The sequence below is a fragment of the Epinephelus lanceolatus genome, chromosome 2, assembly GCF_041903045.1.
Source record: "Epinephelus lanceolatus isolate andai-2023 chromosome 2, ASM4190304v1, whole genome shotgun sequence".
In the NCBI taxonomy this organism is placed as follows: domain Eukaryota; kingdom Metazoa; phylum Chordata; class Actinopteri; order Perciformes; family Serranidae; genus Epinephelus; species Epinephelus lanceolatus.
In genome coordinates, this window is record NC_135735.1 from 48317301 (window position 1) to 48330807 (window position 13507).

A 13507-nucleotide genomic window follows, 5' to 3' on the forward strand; every position below is an offset into this window, starting at 1 on the left:
CGGAACTAACTGTTGTATAAATATATATATATATATACATATACATATATACAAACATGTTACACCTACATGTGACTGTTGACCATCTCATGCAAATATGCAAGGAGCTGTTGCAAGTGTGATCAACTGAGGACAAATCAGGTGTTAAATGGCTGAGCCCAGCAAGCCAAGCTTGTGGCCAATTAGCCTGATTACATCATGGTTAGAAGGGATACATTGTTAGGTTCCTTTTTTCTTTTTTCTTCTCTTGCCATTACCTGCAGCTGCTGTGTCAGCCTGATTACTGATAAGTGACACCTGTGTGTGTGATCCATTCACTTTGTTGAGTGCTGTCCTGTACCTTTTGTACACAATTTTTTAAATTTTTTTGAGGATTCAGCACCCATTCATACTTCTGAGGGTTGAGCGTGTTTGTTTGGACTTCCAATAAGGACAGAAACATAAATACTGCCCTCTGCTGGTGAACATAAACTCACTCCCTTACATAGATATATATATATCTATATATCTATATATCTATCTATATATATCTATATATATATATATATATATATGTATATATATGTGTGTATGTGTAATGTATTATTACATTATTTATTATATTGTTGGGTAGAATTTAATGGTGCAGGATAGTGATTGGATATTATCTAACTGCTTGTGTATGGTATGTTTAGTATAACATAATTATATATATTATATTATTTAATTGAGATATAACACGATAGTGGATATATATTATGTATAGTATAGTATGTATAATATAACTATATATTATACATTATGTATAATATTAACTATGTTGACTGTCTTATTTAGCTTGTATTGTTTGTCGCCATTGAATTATGTTTATATTATACCATGTTGGTATATACACATGATGGATGTCAGTGACACTGGATTTGAAGAATGAAGGGGTGGGAATTAATAAGTAGTCTACTTCTTCCTACTCCTTTTCGAACATGTGTACTGCTACCCGTGGAACTTCTTCTTTTCTCTTTGTTATTATATTATGGCTGTTTTTTCCTTTGTTTGTTTATTGATATATTTTGTTTTTATCATATCCGAAATTAAGCATCTAAAGCATCTAAACTAAAAAGGGGGTCCTGGTCATGCTGATCTGTGACCTGGTACTGAGAACATAGAGGATGCTGGAAATGACACAAGGTATGTATGTGACTCAAATGTGAGCATAATACAGAGCACTTTCAAGAAGATGCTCTTTTGTATTTTGCTTTGTTTGTCCTAGAAGGAATAAACAGATGTGCAGAGGTACCTTTAGTCACATTGACATTGAGACAAAATGGTCATCATCATTTATTTCTGTACAAAAGTTCTTAAAGAAATTCAGAGTCATGGAGCTTAATTACTTTACAAGCCCAAGCCACATATACAACACATCCATTTGGTGTACAGTTAAAACAAGCCAACTATACTCTGAGTCATATACATGTATGCAGTATGAGTGTCTGATACAAATCTTTTTAAATGGAGTTATAATAGTTTCTTACATACAATTTACATACAGGACAGCAATAACATTACAGCTTAAAAGATGGCCCTTGTAGATTTGGATCAACTGTGTCTGTACAATAAATAAGTATAAAATATATCTCTTAGCCATTTGTGGATTTTTAAAAACACATTAAACATACAAAACACTAAATTACTGCTACAACCTCCGAAAAAAGACCAGCTATTTCGGCAAGGGGGGGGGGGCTTTTTCTCACCAGATTGAAACAAAGATTAATTTACTTTAATGGGGAAATTGCACATTTAAAAATTCCCTGATTTAACATTCAATGAACAATTTAATTTAATCTTTTATATTGTTATGGTCATCATGCTGGTTTACTCCAAGAACACTGATGGATGGATCACAAACATTGATATGACAAAAAACAACAAAAAAACAAACAAACATGGAGGAAAACATCACAATATCAAGTCAGCGAGTGCTTGGAATGAAACAGAGCAAGTTACAAACCACTGGTCTGAATGCAAAACAAGGAATGTTTTTTTTTGTTTTGTTTCGTTTTTCTCCTACTCTTTTCTCTTTTTTAACAGTTCAGTTAAAAAAGCAGGTTTATAACCAAGCAAAGAAACCATTCAACTTCTACATCTATCACATACTATAAAGATCTGCATGGGAAAGATGCTTGGTGATGCATGTACATTAAATACGATTAGCTAACTCACACGATCCACTCGATCAGCTCACACTTAGTATTTTCTCTCTCTATTCATGTATAGGCATTGCATTTGCATGATAGTCCATGTGTTTGCATGATTCTAGAGAACTGACCCTTTGCTAACTCCTGACCCCTGACACAGATGAACTGTATCTGGCTTCCCCCAGGGCACCCGCCTGTCCTGCGGCAGAGGTCCGGGTGATGGCGGTGGCACAGTAGGAAGGGGAAGCCAAACGCTGTTCATCTGCACATACTGTGATGCCATACAGCTGGTTCAGTATTGGCAAATTTTCACTTTATATTTATTGTCTTCTGTCTTTATTGCCAGTGATGTGGTTGTTAAGTTTTACACTGTGATCTGTAGCCTTTAGTTGGGCTTTAGCTTCCAACCATCTTTATCTGTTTAGCCTGTTTTTGCTGCTGAGTCAGTTTAACATCCTGGATATATCCATCAAACAAATATTGTCTCTTTGAAATTGCTTTTTAAATTCTCCAAAAATGTGGTAACATTTCTTCAGGTAGTGCAGTTAGTTACAGTGTGGGCTCCATGCTAGCTCCAACAGTTTGATGAACCATCACAAAGGAGTGGGACTTAGTGAACAGTCAGTCGGCTAAGTAGTTATATAAACATCAAACAACCAAACTGAAAATAGAGATCCTTGGAAATGATCAACATAAAAGTGAAAAATCAAATATATCAGGTTTCTTTTTTAATGTAGGTTATTGTGAGAAAGAAAAGTGGCAAACCCAGTCTCCGAACCGTAATCATACAAAACTCTTTGTAATAGTATTTACGTTTCTTTCCAGTGTTTCATGCCAATGTAGAAAGTGGTGTGAAAAAAACAAAAAACAACTGGTGTGATAGCTGTCAATTAATCTTTGGTCAAAAACAAACTGGACTGAAATTGCTTGGAATTGCAGTCAACCTACTTTGCAACCTAACTTTCGTGCTTAAAAACAGATTGCTTAATGACAACAATTACAGAATATGAGACTGCTGTTCCAATGGGCACAGACATATGAAAGGCCTTCCATCCCTCTAACATGGGAGAAACACACCAGGACTGAAGGAAAAAAGAAAAAACAAACAAACAACAAAACGGCTGCATAATTTGTAGTTATTTTGTGTCTCCAGCATTTTGCAGGTGAACCAAACATTTGCTAACGTTTCCCATGTGCTTTCAAAGAGGTCATTAGTAGCCATTTTGCATCTCTTTGTAGCTGTTTTGTGACCCTTGCCTTACCCTAGCCCCTTGTGACCCTGGGCCTCTGAATGATATGCCTGTTTTGTAGTAACCCATGCATGACCATGAGCACAATCTTCCCTTTTTGTTAACAAAATAGTTTTGTACCTAATCACTCTTTAGTTGCATGTATAGTTAAGAATTATCCAGCTGAAAAGCACTGGTACCAAATATTTTGCTGATTTCTAGCTTAATATGGTTGGCATCACAAGGACCCACAAGGACAAGGACCCCAGGACAGCCCTAAAACATGCTGGAGGGTTTATATATCCCATCTGGCCTGGAAAAAAGCTTTTGAGTTCCCAGGAAGAGCTTGAGGATGTTTTTGGGTAAGAGGCATCATGCTTAATTAGCTCCTTGACTCCCACACTCCCACCCCTCACAACAATCATAGTCTCTCATTGAGCAACTAAACCCTAACTTGCGCATGTCATCCTATATTTGGAAAAAAACCTCTCAAGCTCTCTTTTTTCATTATTCAAGTGTCCATTATTCCCATTGAACAATTATTGCACCATGATGCTCTCCTTGATGAAAGCCCCCCCCCCCACCCCCCGCTGTGCCAGGTCACAGGACAACCAGAGGCAACATTAAACTTTGCCAGCTGTGAGCACCTAGGTAGACTGACCTATCTACCCAGATTGACCAATCTGGAGTGGCTAATCGGGAGGACCGGGACAATTCCCGGTGGGCCAGTCTGATGTTTGGGCCGCGAGGGCCGGTGTTCAGTTATTTTTTTTTATTGGGCTGGTGTTCAGTCATGGCACTGGGTATCACGTATGCTGCTACCGCTGTCCCTGGGCCGCCTCCACTGGCAGCTCTTTTTTTATTTTTATTTTTATTTTTTGCAGACACACCCTGACGTGTGTGTGCATGGGGGCGTTCAGATGTAGCGTCTTTTGCACGCACAAACCCATTACTTTCAAAGTAGACGCATGTCATGCAAGCTCACAACCCAAAGTGACGCCGTAACGGCACGCATTCAGTGTGACGCGCTTGTTTTTTCAGCCTGTGCACAGCTCCACGGACCTGCTTCTCTGTCCCGTGTTGTGTCAGATCTCGGTTCCCCCTCGGGCTGTGTCTCTCCTACTGTTTCCCACGGAGCTCTGCCCCATTTGAACGGCGAAGGAAGCCAGTATGTGGAAAGACGTGGCCTCAGAGATGTTGAATGTGTATTATAGAAGAGAAACACACATTTCAGGACCACTGACTTGTATCATCAGAACAGACATGTTCTGTGATTTTCAGCCTTCTTTCATATTTAATAGAGGGGGGACAATACCTGACAGTAATATTCTCAGCTGTCAGGATGTGCCTGCTGTAAAGGGTAAATATAATCATCGAAGGCTGAAAATCACAGGACATGTCTGTTCACTTTTTATTCTATTTTTTATTTTTTCAAATTTAATATTTAATATTTTTATTTATTCTTTTATTTCATTTTTAAGGTTTGGATATCTGTGAACACTTATTTGAACAGAATATAGATTCTGATATTGTTGAAAAGGATGTTGTGTTGTAAAGAATAATGTTGGAGATGTGCACTCATGTTGAAATAAATCTACATTGTGAAGCAACCCTTATTTGCACTGAATTGGAAATATTTTAGAAAAATACACTGAATTACAAGGCTTTAGAGAACAGTGCGCTATTGTAGACTTAACATGTAAGGTTATAATAGGTTGTGATCTAAAGTTGGCCGGTCTGAGGCATGAAACTCCAGGGCTGAAAATTAGTCCCACTCTGGGCCTGATGCTCACAACTGGGGAAGTGATACCAAGTTTGCACCACGGTGTCCAAGAGGATCCACCATTCAAAATCACACTGAAATGGAATGCCTTTCTTTTTAAACGTAAGTGAGAGAAAAGTGAGTCAGTAGACTGATTCCACCTAGTAAGTGTCGACCAAGGCAGCAAGACAGGAGAAACAGCCATTCAGTGGGGCTATGGACGATGGGTATGAACTTCTGAGATTCTCTTTGTCATTCTTAAAACAGTGGGGTTTTAGTGTACAAATAAGTTCAAGATCATGGATGCCTTTGAAAAGAGACTGACCTTTTTGGTCAGTCTCTTTTCATTGGTTTGTGTGCCCAATTAACAATTAACACATCTTGCCCTTCACAATAACTGCAAGGCCTTCACCCTGTCTGTAACTGTGAATGATTATTTTGCCTTTAGACATGAATTATGACACGTCATATGAACTAGTTCATTCCAAGAATAGCTCGACCTTGACATCATCAAACTGCTCTTTCTAACAGTGTCATCCAACAGTGACACCAAAGGGTATCGGCATATTTTCCACAGATGTCAGAGTCTGGATAGAAAAGTGTGTTAGAGGACAGACTATGTACAAAAAGGATGGACTTGAGTCAGTTCAAGTTTTTGGCTTGGCCAAATTAATTGAAAATAGGCCACTGTTAATGTTAACATGAAACTAAGGCTACGATCATATTACAAGCAAATGTGGCCCAAATACTTTTTTCTTTTTTTGCTCTTATATGACACAGATCTGATTTTTTTCAGAAGTGTGACAGAGACATACATTTTTTTTTTGTCAGTCAGATTTGGGACACTTCCATTCCCACTTTTGCTTTTATGTCATTGCAGGCTGTTGAAACTACAGTAGGCTGCCATAGCTGTAAAACTGCTGCAGTAAGCTGTCACCAGCCGATAGTGCCAGACACTTTCTGATGGGGCAGTTTGCCTACATTTTGAGCCCTGCGGTGACGGCATTGCTGTGAGGTGCCGACAGAGATATTGGAATGTAGCCCCAGACATCGTAAAGTTTGGGGGGGACTGTTCTTCTGTACAACCCTTCACATCGCTGCCCCACCTCTCTTGACTCTAGGTCAGTAGCTGCTAATGGAGCTATAGCTATGGCTTGTGCGTTCCTTTGTCTTCTCACCCTCAGCCTTAACAAATGATGAATTGTCATTCAACCTCCACAGGAAACCATTCGGGAGATGAATGCTGGCACCGCCATGTCATTCAATTTTTTCCAAAATGCCTGTGTCTCACAAATGCAACATTTTTTTTGTTGTTGTTCCAACGTGCGTATGTGTATGTGTCCTTGGTTGCATGTGAGGTGTTTCAGGGCAGAAATCTGCTCACACTGATATCAGATATGGGTCACGCAAAATATAAATGTGAAGAGTCTAGGCAGAAAGATCAGATGTGGAGAGAAATGGAAATTGAGCGAATGTTGTGAATGTAGCCTATATTTATGCCCATGTTAGATGGTACATAAAACAGATGTTTGCATGTTTGGGTAGCTTACCAAATCCAATGAGTAGCAATGACACTCTGAGTCTGAACCAATATCTACCAATGGATAGTGGTATATTAATGGTATACTAAGGTATTGTATTAATATCTGTCTATGGTAATGTCTGCAAACACCATTGCTTGTTCTGACCATTGTTGCTGAAGAACTCAAGGACCTCCAATATGGCCGCCAGAGGGTGTGCTGTCACCTTACAGTCCTCTACTGATGACTTATATAGATATAGTTCATTGTGGGCAGTGCTGGCTCTGGGAGAGGGTCTTCAAGGGTCAACAAACCAAATCATATCATTCTTTGTCACTGCCAAACACAGAAAAAACACCACTGATCCTGGACAATAGCTTGGAGCAACCAACTCTGTAGGGCTGGAAGTATGTTTTATGCGTGTGTGTACATGCACTTTTTTAGTGTATGTGTGTGTGTGTGTGTGTGTGTGTGTGTGTGTGTGTGTGTGTGTGTGTGTGTCTGTGTGGGGGTGAGGCTTGGAGGGGACTACATAGTCTGATGGCTGTCCTCCCCACTCTGCCTGCTTCTCATAACTTCATCTTGTGGAACACAGGGACAGGCAGGACCTGATGGATCTTGGCTCGGTTGGCGTCCACCTCCAGATGGACCCAGTCAGGGTGGAAGGAGCCCTTGAAGCCCACAAATGCCAGCTTATCTGCAGGGTGGCCAAATAACATTAAAGTTAGTGATATCATTAAAGCACCAGGGTGTTATTTAGCATTGCACTGCCTCACATTCACTTCTACACAGCCTGAGTTCATGTGGAGCCTACCCCAATTCTAAACAGAAGCCCCCTGCCTCTGGAAGCAATTCATAATGCTTGTATGAAACCACATATGTCATAAAGGGTGTAACAATGCTGCTACTGTCCTATAGTTTTACAATTTACATTTTTATTTAACACTTGTGACTCATGTAGAGTCACTTTGTTAAATCTTGATAAGGTTAATACATCCTATTCTACAGTTGTCTCCCCTGGGGTAGTTTTACACCGAAGGGAAGGACAGCAATTCTCATTCACTTTTATGTTTACAGCAGGTGCTGGGATCTGAAGCAGGAAATTGACTGTCATAATCACAAGCAATGGAGAGAACATTTTGGACAATGTCAGAGATGGCTCTCCATCTGTCTCCAAACACAGGCAATTAAAAACACGATAACAAAGGTGTGGCTTTATTTTTGGTTGTGCCAGTTTTAATGGATGTGTAGGGGAGGGTTGCCATAAATGTAACATGTTGCAGTTGCTGCCTGGCCTATAGGGTTTTTCCAGCTCCTTAAATAACATTGTTGTCTGACAGCATTTCAACCTTATGCCACCTTTTTCATCAGTGTCTAACATGGATTAAATGTTTAAAGAAACACCAAAGTACAGATGCCACGAGCGGCTTATTTGTAACATGTTACATTGAAATTGCTTAGATTTGTGAGCACAACTTGATAACTTACGCTGTATGCATATATTATTTTATACATATAAAGTGTATGACTCTTTTTTTGTCAATAAAACTTGCAAAGATAAATGGACAAAATGGCTATAATATAGATTGTAAAGTTTAGTGACTTGGTGTTTTCTACATTTTTGACCCTCCAGGGGTCAGTGTGCAATTACACACAGGCCTCCCCAAAATGCATGCACTCTGTGTTCAGTTAGATGTCATTTAATCATATTCTAAATCAGTTTGTATAGTATTTTTCAATTTTCATGAATCAAATTCACTATCTATGTAGGTGTAAACAATTTTCTTGCCAATGGGGAAGGATACAAATTCCCAAATGAACTGCTGCTTCCAGTAAGTTTTAATAAAATCATTATGTTTTATTATTTGATCACATCCTTGATATGAAATTAACATAAAAACAGTTGCTTGACTGTGTTATTGTTGTTTTTCAATGAAAACAATTTCTTTAATGCCATTTTTTGGCCGTATACAACCCTAGCTTATGCTGTTATGATTAACACAATTGCTCACATGACACTGTTTTTTAATTTTACAATGTCCATATGGCAATATTTACAGCTTTAAGCCTCAGAGATGGTCATAAAACCTGTTATCTTCATGCAGACATTGTGAACCATCCAAGGTTTCAATCCATGCAGCTGTCAACTTCAAATAGTCCATGCTGACTTGAACCCTGAAATCACCACTTGTGGACACTTATGCCTCAAGCCTGATTTTTCAGTGTGTTTTGAAGATATTAACCAATGAACTTCAAAGGGGTGTGGCTCAGCACATAAATAGACCTAATTTAATAACCGTGGCACCAGTCATCACAAATCTTGCAGGATAGATCTTTGTGACTGAAAATTCAATTTAAATTAACCACTAGGGGGCGCTACAAATGCCAAAAAATGGGTGTGGCATAACACAAATCAGAATGTTACTCAGACATTGTCCAATCATTACAAAACTTGCAAGATATGTTCTATACCAATGTTGAAACATGAGTAAATCTATATTGAAATTTCTCAATATGGGGCGCCACCATTTTAAAATAAAAAAAAGAAAAAGAAAAAAGAAAAAAATAATCTGAAATGTACCACTTTTTCTGTACTTATTACTGGACCACTGTTAGTAAAAGTTATTAAAAGCTTGATGTGCGGCTGTATGTCTTGGACACAGGAGCAGAGCTGCAAACTCTCCAGCTCCACAACAATGATGACTGCAACAAAGTGTTCATGTTCGTGTTCATTCAAGATAAGCATTTTATGGTGCATCCAATTTGCTGTGTTTTATTTGACCTTTTCAAGTGTATTGTTGTTTGGTGCTGAGGGTTTGATGAAGAATGTAAGCTTATTAACTTTCCTCATCATGACCAAAAGGGGGAACAGTGCAGCGAAATGAGGCAGCACACAGATTTGGACGTAAATGAATGAGGGCGTCTCCAATCCTCGTAAAACCTGTTAGTTATCTTTATCGCTGATGTTATTAATCAATCAATCAATTTTATTTATAAGGCCCAATATCACAATCACAATTTGCCTCACAGGGCTTTACAGCATACGACATCCCTCTGTCCTTAGGACCCTCACAGTGGATAAGGAAAAACTCCCCAAAAAACCCCTTTAACGGGGGAAAAAATGGTAGAAACCTCAGGAAGAGCAACTGAGGAGGGATCCCTCTTCCAGGACGGACAGACGTGCAATAGATGTCTTACAGAACAGATCAACATAATAAATTAACAGTAATCCGTATGACACAATGAGACAGAAAGAGAGACAGAGACAGAGATGCAGGACAGACGGTAACGACAGTAGCTTACAACAACATTAATGAAAGTAGTAAAATTATAAATATAATTACGGCTATTGTGGTACAATAAGTTGACATAAAATGTCAAAGGTCTTGATCGCAGCTTTCAACTTCTAACAACCCATGTTGGCATGACCCTGATTTGCTGCTTGCGGCTCTATTTAGGGGTCCAAGCAGCAACACATGATGCTGGAACTCTTTTGCTTTTGTTCAAATTCTGCTTTCTTGGGGCGTCAGTAGCGTAGTGTATAGTGCCGGCACCCCATGTATAGAGGTGATACCTCGCTGCAGCGGTCGCGAGTTCGACTCCGGCTTGCAACCCTTTGCTGCATGTCGTCCCCCTACTCTCTCTCTCTCCCCCATTTCACACACTGTCCTGTCCATTAAAGGCAAAACGCCCAAAAATAATCTTTAAAAAAAAAAATTCTTCTTTCTTTCTTTCTTATATTTTTTTCCCACTAAAAGTGTTCATGCAGCAAAAACTGTATGACGAAAACTCACCAAAATTGGCAGGTGGGTTGCAAATTCCACCCACTACTGAGGCATAAAACATGACACTCATTGAACTCAAGGTGGCACTGTTACAATCATTTACGTGTTTGCAATTTGCAAATCCTTTGTCTGAGCTTCGCCAAGCAGTCTTGGGATATCCTGCCACTAGAGGGTGCCACAAATGTGAAAAGTTTCTATTTCATAATCAGCTAGAGATATGTACTAAATTTGGTTTGGACCATCTAGGGTCATGACTCAGTCAATGCATAAAATTTGGTAATGATTGCTTAAAGGTGGCGTAGCTTATTCCAATAAATCTAAATTTCAAGATATTTCACATTCGAAACTTGATAAAAATCTGAAATCATCAGTATGTCTTACAGAGTTTACATTTTTTCAGCACAGCACACTGAATTGCAACAAAAGTTTGCCTCACTACAATCTATAGTCAATTCAGAAGTCTATCACTCTATATTTTTAAGAATATACTAAATAAGTTAACATCTATATCTCAACAAGTCTTCATTCAAATGCAACCAAAACTGATGGGAGTGAGGGCAACAGGGCGGAAGTGGTTGAGTTCTGTGGGCTGGGGTTTCTTCAGTTGACTTGTAAAGCAGCAGTTATGAGTTCAAATTCTACAGGCATGCCCTGGATATGAGACGCCATGTTTCAAATGGTGTTCACACCAGTTTTAACAGTGGGCCTGCAGTGAAATTCAATATGTTGTTGTAATTCATATTGTATGTACAACATTTTCTATTTCATTTCATTTTTGTGAGGGTCCAAAGCACAGAGGGATGTTGTATGCTGTAAAGCCCTGTGAGGCATTGTTATTTGTGATATTGGGCTTTATAAATAAAACTGACTGAGTGATTGATAATGAAATGTCATCAAAATGTTTGACAGTACTTTACCTGTTGTAAGTGCTTTAAGACTAAAAAGACAAAAAAAAAAGTTTTGCGTATGTGACATCATCAGCTCAAGTTGTCAGAAAGTGTGTAAAGAAACATGTCTTCCTGGCGGGGCGCAGATAGTAAATTATTTGCTTGGGGACACAAGGGTTCAAGATTTGAATTTCCACACTGGCTTGTGCCACACTAAGCAACTTTCACTGAAGTCTTTGTCAATACACCAGAAACCAGCAGGTTGATGTGTAATGAATTTTTTTTCAGGATTGTATCCCCAACAGTTAAATTGTTGTGAATATTGTAAGTTTTGTGACCTCCCCCTCTGTGCCTTCTGCTTCTGAGGCTGGTTTGGCTTCCTGGCCTTAAAGCTGGTGGGCAAGATTGGAGAGGTCATCAGGAAACTACCTGCACCTGGGTAGTTCTCCTGTTTCTGCCCATCTGCTGTGGACTCTTGTGGTTTAAAGGTTGACGTGCCATATCCTCTGCTACTTTATTAATTTCAAAACTAAAATTCCCAATCCCTTTGACAAATCTTAAATATCCAATATATTCAACTCAAGAAAGAAGAATTTCAATCAATTTATAATTCATCCTGTCAAAACCTACTATGACCCACAACAATCAACTGTTTCCTCAGTAGCTGAGTGGTAGGGCAGTTAGGTTTTTAGGTTTTAGGTTTTACTGTCCCCAAGGGGAAATTCTTTTCCACAGCACTGTACATGACACACAAACACTGACACCATCAGAACACATCACACTGGCGAGCAGCACACAAAAAGCAACGACATATACAGCATATAAACATGACACAATCAACGGGACCTGTTGTTCAGAGCAGCTATGGCTGCGGGAATCAGGCTTTTCCCGAAGCGAGCCCTTCTGCACCTCAGCGTTTTATACCTGCGTCCTGAGGGCAGCAGGGCAAGACGTTCGTTTAGTGGGTGTGTGGAGTCCTGTTCTATTGAGGTTGTGATACGTGTGATGGCCCTGTTATTAAGTTCAGTGAGGTTAGGTGTGGGAAGACTGATGATTTTTGCGGCAGTGCCAGTTATGCGTGTGAGTTTAGTCTGGTTTTTGACAGAGAGCATGGTATAGAAACAGGTAGAACAGTACAGTAGGATGGATTGAATAATGCTTTGGTACATTAACAGCAGGAGATGTGGAGCAACATAGAGTCCTTTAAGCTTATGGATAACTGATACTCTTTGGTGACTACATTTCTGGATGTCTGTGATGTGCTGGTCGAAGGTGAGTTTATTGTCCAGTGTTATTCCGAGGTATTTGAAGCTGTCTACTGTTTCAACTGTTTGGTTGTTAATGATAATGGGGTGCTGGGGGGAGGGAGGGTTGATTATTAATTCTTTTGTTTTGGTGATGTTGAGGTGAAGGTGGTTACTGTCACACCACTGGGTGAAGTGTGTGACAGTGTTATGGTAGTCGAGGGCAGAGTCGTCTGTGAGAAGGGTGAGGATGGCTGTGTTGTCTGAATATTTGAGGTAAGTGGTCCTGGGGGATGGGCTGATGCAGTCATTAGCATAAAGTTTGTAAAGGAAGGGACTCAACACACAACCCTGTGGTGCTCTGGTGTTGGTGGTGAGTGCAGGTGATGTGGTTGAGTCTACCCATACAGCTTGTAGTCTCTTACTGAGGAAGTTGTGGATGAGATGGATCAGTTGAGGGGGGATGTTGAGATGGTGTAGTTTTTGGATCATCAGATGCCGCTAGATGGTATTGAAGGCAGAGCTGAAGTCCACGAGGAGTATCCTGATAAAGTGGCCCGGATAGTCTAGGTGCTAAAGAAGGAGGTGCAGCAGGCAGGCTACAGCGTCCTCTGTGCCCCTCCTGGCTTTGTAGGCAAATTGGAGGGAGTCCTGTTGTGGGGTGACAATGGGCAGGATGATGTTCAGCAGCAGTTTCTCCAGGCATTTCATAATGATGGGTGTGAGGGCAACAGGGCGGAAGTGGTTGAGTTCTGTGGGCCGGGGTTTCTTCAGTTGACTTGTAAAGCAGCAGTTATGAGTTCAAATTCTACAGGTGGTCTGAATCTTTGTATTTTCCAGGATAACTTTTGACACTTTCACATAGTGGCACTTCTTTTGTAGAAATCAAAAGACATGAGATGCATTCCA

General features: G+C 39.8%; 1 protein-coding gene across 2 annotated transcripts in view; it reads right to left on the reverse strand.

Moving 5' to 3' along the window:
- Window positions 1-1301: 1301 nt before the first annotated feature.
- cemip (cell migration inducing hyaluronidase 1) overlaps window positions 1302-13507 on the reverse strand; it is a 383014-nt gene continuing 370808 nt past the window's right edge. For both annotated transcript variants that reach the window (XM_033622351.2, XM_078162221.1), the window contains exon 29: window positions 1302-7379. In XM_033622351.2, coding sequence (XP_033478242.2) covers window positions 7252-7379 — 128 coding nt within the window. In that variant the 3' untranslated portion in view covers window positions 1302-7251. The remainder of the gene's footprint in view (window positions 7380-13507) is intronic.